At 38.9% G+C, this 4,306-nt stretch overlaps 1 protein-coding gene across 1 annotated transcript; it reads left to right on the top strand.

Moving 5' to 3' along the window:
- Positions 1-3,685: 3,685 nt before the first annotated feature.
- LOC119986890 (protein NYNRIN-like) lies at positions 3,686-4,060 on the top strand. Its single transcript, XM_038831582.1, has one exon. It carries the CDS (start codon positions 3,686-3,688, stop codon positions 4,058-4,060), a length of 375 nt encoding a protein of 124 aa, XP_038687510.1.
- Positions 4,061-4,306: the final 246 nt, after the last annotated feature.

Below are 4,306 nucleotides of genomic sequence, written 5' to 3'. Positions count from 1 at the left end.
AGCACTGCTGAGAATCAAGAAGAGGAAATTGGTATGGAAATAGAATTTCCTCATAAGTCAACCAGTAGTGGAAAGTCTAAGTTCGATAGAAAGAAAGATGATAAAAGCGAAGATATTGCCACTCCAATCACTATACATTTCGGGATGATGTCGCCTGTAGTAGCCAACAACTACCTCTTATCTAGCAAGTTTAGGAAGACAACATCCTCAAATGAATAGGACAATGAGGGCGAACATGGGCAAGAAAAAGTCGAGGAGGAAACGACTGCTTTTATCATAGATCAGGATGACTGATGTTGAGGAGGAAATTGACATTGTAGCAGAAGCTCAAAAAAGGAGAATATCTATAAGTCGATTGCTAAAGGAATTGTACAAGTCAGGGAATCCTCTTGTAGGACCTTTAGGAGAAGCAGGTTATGAGTTCCTCATTCTGTATGGAACACCCAAAGTCACAAGACGGGTGCCAAGGGCTAGTGCAAGGAAGAATGCAGCATCAACTAGCCAGCCAGAGCCTACGGGATGGTGAGAAACCGAAGAAGAAGCCGTTCACCCAGAATTTTTGGACATCTGGAGATTGGAATGGAAAGCAAAAGGCTTGTAGAAGAAGAGGGGAAAATAGAAATTAATGAGGCCAAGAAAGTGGTACTTAGCAAACCACCCAGGAAATTAACCAAACACCTATGCCCTCTTTATGTATGAGCTACGGTCAATGGAGTTCCAGTAACTAGGGTAATGTTGGATAACGGGGCTGCTATCAATGCCATCCCATATCGCATGCTTAAGAGATTCGCTAAGTCTGAGGTCGACCTAATTTCAACCAAAGTAGTGTTGACCAACTTTAATAGGGGAGCTTCATCGGCCAAGGGGGTAGTATCGTTGGATATTACCATCGAAAGTGCAAGTAGGACGACCGTTTTCTTCGTAATTGATGGACCAACCAACTACAATATATTATGAGATTGGATACATGATAGTAGATGTATTCCATCATCATTGTATCAGTGCATGATCTTTTGGAACCAGAAGGATGAAGCCGAAGTGGCCCAGGAAGACAGCAAGCCCTTTCTAGCTAAAGCAAACTTGGTCGAATATCACATGTATGAAGGAAACTACGGGCCGATTAGATTGACCCAAGATGGGGAAAATTCTATAGTAACGGGTGTAAACGAGGATTACTCAGTGGAATAATTGATTGATTTACTCAATTCAATGAGGCCAAACTTAGTGGCCTTCGAAGGGCCAACCAATGGCTCACAAACTGGAAACAATTTCCAATGATAAGCAACCTAACAGTAAAACAGGCCGCAGTAACAGCTACCAAAGCAAGACTAATGGCTTATCACCAGGAATGTGAAGGAGAAATACAAGCTGCACAAGAAAAGAAGCTTGCCATGCAAGATTTCAGAGCCAGATTTATGGCTCATCAAATGGAAGACCAACTCGTAAACTTATGCAAATAGATTGCTTGAAGGAGGGCAGTGTCATGGATGAGATAAACTTAAGGGGTACCATGGATGAAGCAGAGAAACAAGGATTCGCCAATGCCCAAGACCCGTTGGTGGAAGTGGAGCTTGGACAAGGAGGACAATATCGACCAACTTTCATCAGCAAACTGCTCGACACAAAGGTCAGAGTTAAACTTATTGTTTTACTTAAGGAGTATATTGATTGTTTTTATTAGGAATATAATGAAATGCTCGGGTTAGACAGACAGTTAGTAGTGCATAAGTTACCAACCAAGCCAAATTTCAAAACTCACAAACAACCCCTTAGAAGATTTGCCCCTAACGTAATCCCAGAAATAAAGAAAGAAATTGAACGATTGTTAAAAGCCAAATTTATTAGAACTGCAAGATATGTAGAATGGCTGTCTAATATTGTGATTGTGATGAAAAAGAATGGGAAATTAAGAGTATGCATAGACTTCAGAAATCTTAATTTGGCAACACCCAAAGATGAATATCCTATGCCCACAGTAGATTCTTTAATAGATGCAACTACAGGATATGAAATTTATTCGTTCATGGATGGATACTCTGGGTATAACCAAGTTTTCATTGATGAAAATGATGTACATAAAACTAGTCATTAGGGTGTTTTGAATGGGTAGTTATGCCATTTGGTTTAAAAAAATGCTGGGGCCACATACCAAAGGTCCATGAACTTAATTTTCCATGATATGATAGGCCAACACGTGGAAGTCTATATAGATGACATAGTAGCAAAATCGATCAACGTCGGGAAATTTCTAGGATTCCTCGTGCATCAAAAAGGGATTAAAATAGATCAAATTAAATCAACAGCCATACTTGAAGCTCAACCACCTAGCAACAAGAAAGAGTTACAATGATTTCCAGGGCAAGTGAATTTCCTAAGACAATTTATTTCTAATTTCGCAGGACGAACAAAAGTCTTCTCCTCTTTATTCAAGTTGAAAAGCCAAGACGAATTCATTTGGAATGAAGATCATCAAAAGGCTTTTGAAAGCCTGAAAGACTATTTATCACAACCACCATTTATGGTCTCACCTGCACGGGGGAAAGCATTGAAGCTGTATATATCGGTTGAAGATCGATCTGTAGCAGGAATGCTTGCACAAGACAATGCTCAGGGTGAGGAAAGAGCCATTTACTACTTGAGTAGGCAGTTACTCAAATATGAATGTAATTATTCTCCACTGGAGAAAATATGTTTGGCTTTATTTTTCACATGTACGAAATTAAGGGCCTATATAAGGCTTGTAACTGTGTACTTAATTTCTAAAGTGAATTTAATAAAGTACACATTTTCTTGTCCAATCATACATGAAAAGGTGGGGTGCTGGGCATTAGCCCTGTCTGAATTTGACATTCAATACATACCTCAGAAGGCAGTAAAAAATCAAGCTTTGGTCGATTTCTTGGCTGATCATCCATGTTTGACTACTACCAAAGAATTGGAACAAGATTTGACGGGTCAAAAATGTCAAAAGGAGCAGGAGCAGGAATTGTTATTATAACGCCAATAGGTTAGATATACCGATTTTTCTTCATATTGGACGAAGTATGTACAAATAACCAGGCCGAATACAAAGCATTAATTATCGGCTTGGAAATCTTAATAGAAATGGGCGTTAAGAATACAAAAATTAAGGGAGATTTGCAGCTTGTTGTTCGCCAGATAATAGAGGGTTTTACGTGCCAAAGTCACTCATTGCTTGCATTGCACGAAATGGTACAAAACCTGTTGGATGAATTTGACCAAACTGAGGTACAGTTCATCCCAAGAATGTACAACGATATGGCAAACGATTTAGCACAAGTAGCATCAGGATTCAAGGAAGTTAGCATGCTAACCCATAATGTTACTAAATTCAGCCAAATTAAATCGGCTTTAAAAAGGGAATTGGGCAGAAATCCTAAGCATAGAATGTCAAGGCAAAATATATTGGAGAACAGAGATAGTCACATTCTTAAATAACCCAAGCATAATGATGGGTAGGAAAACAAAGCTAAAAGCTTTGAATTTCTTATTAATAGAAGATGTGTTATACAAAAAATATCCAGACGGAGTTTTATTGAAATGCGTTAGTCTACAAGAAGCCAAAATAATAATGGCTGAAGTCCATGAAGGAATATGTGGAGCCCATCAAGCTGGAGTAAAAATGAGATGATTAATAATTAGGAACGGGTATTTTTGACCGAAAATGGGGGAAATGTGTGCTCAATATGCCAAAGGTTGTCAAGCTTGTAAAAGATATGGACTCATTCAAAGAGCACCTGCCAAAGAGATGGCACTCATCATCAAACCACGACCATTTAAAGGATGGGTGATAGATTTGATAGGGAAAATATACCCACCTTCATCCAAACACCACACATTCATTATTGTGGCCATAGACTTTTTCACAAAATGGGTTGAGGCTATACCCTTGGAAGAAATAGCCCAAGAGAATGTGATTGAATTTATTAAAAACCATATTATCTATAGATTTGGAATTCCCCAAACTATAATGGTTGACCATGGCACTTCTCCGAATGGGGAAAGAGTAAAGGCTTTGTTGGAAGAATTTGGTATGTAGTTGGTTAACTCAACTCCTTATTACGCTCAATCCAATGGGCAAGCTGAATCAGCCAACAAAGCTTTAAAAAATATTATAAGAAAAATGGTTGAACAAAATGCCAGACAATGGCATGAAACTTTAGCACATGCTTTTTGGGCACATAGAACGAGTCCTCGTTCAACTACCAGCGTTACACCTTTTCAATTGGTGTATGGTCAAGAAGCAGTGTTACCCGTAAAAGTAAATGTTCAGTCAATGCGAGTA

This window comes from Tripterygium wilfordii, chromosome 20 (genome assembly GCF_013401445.1).
Source record: "Tripterygium wilfordii isolate XIE 37 chromosome 20, ASM1340144v1, whole genome shotgun sequence".
Classification (NCBI taxonomy): Eukaryota; Viridiplantae; Streptophyta; class Magnoliopsida; order Celastrales; family Celastraceae; genus Tripterygium; species Tripterygium wilfordii.
The sequence above is the reverse complement of the archived record's forward strand: the minus strand, read 5'-3'. Positions and strand labels throughout refer to the sequence as shown.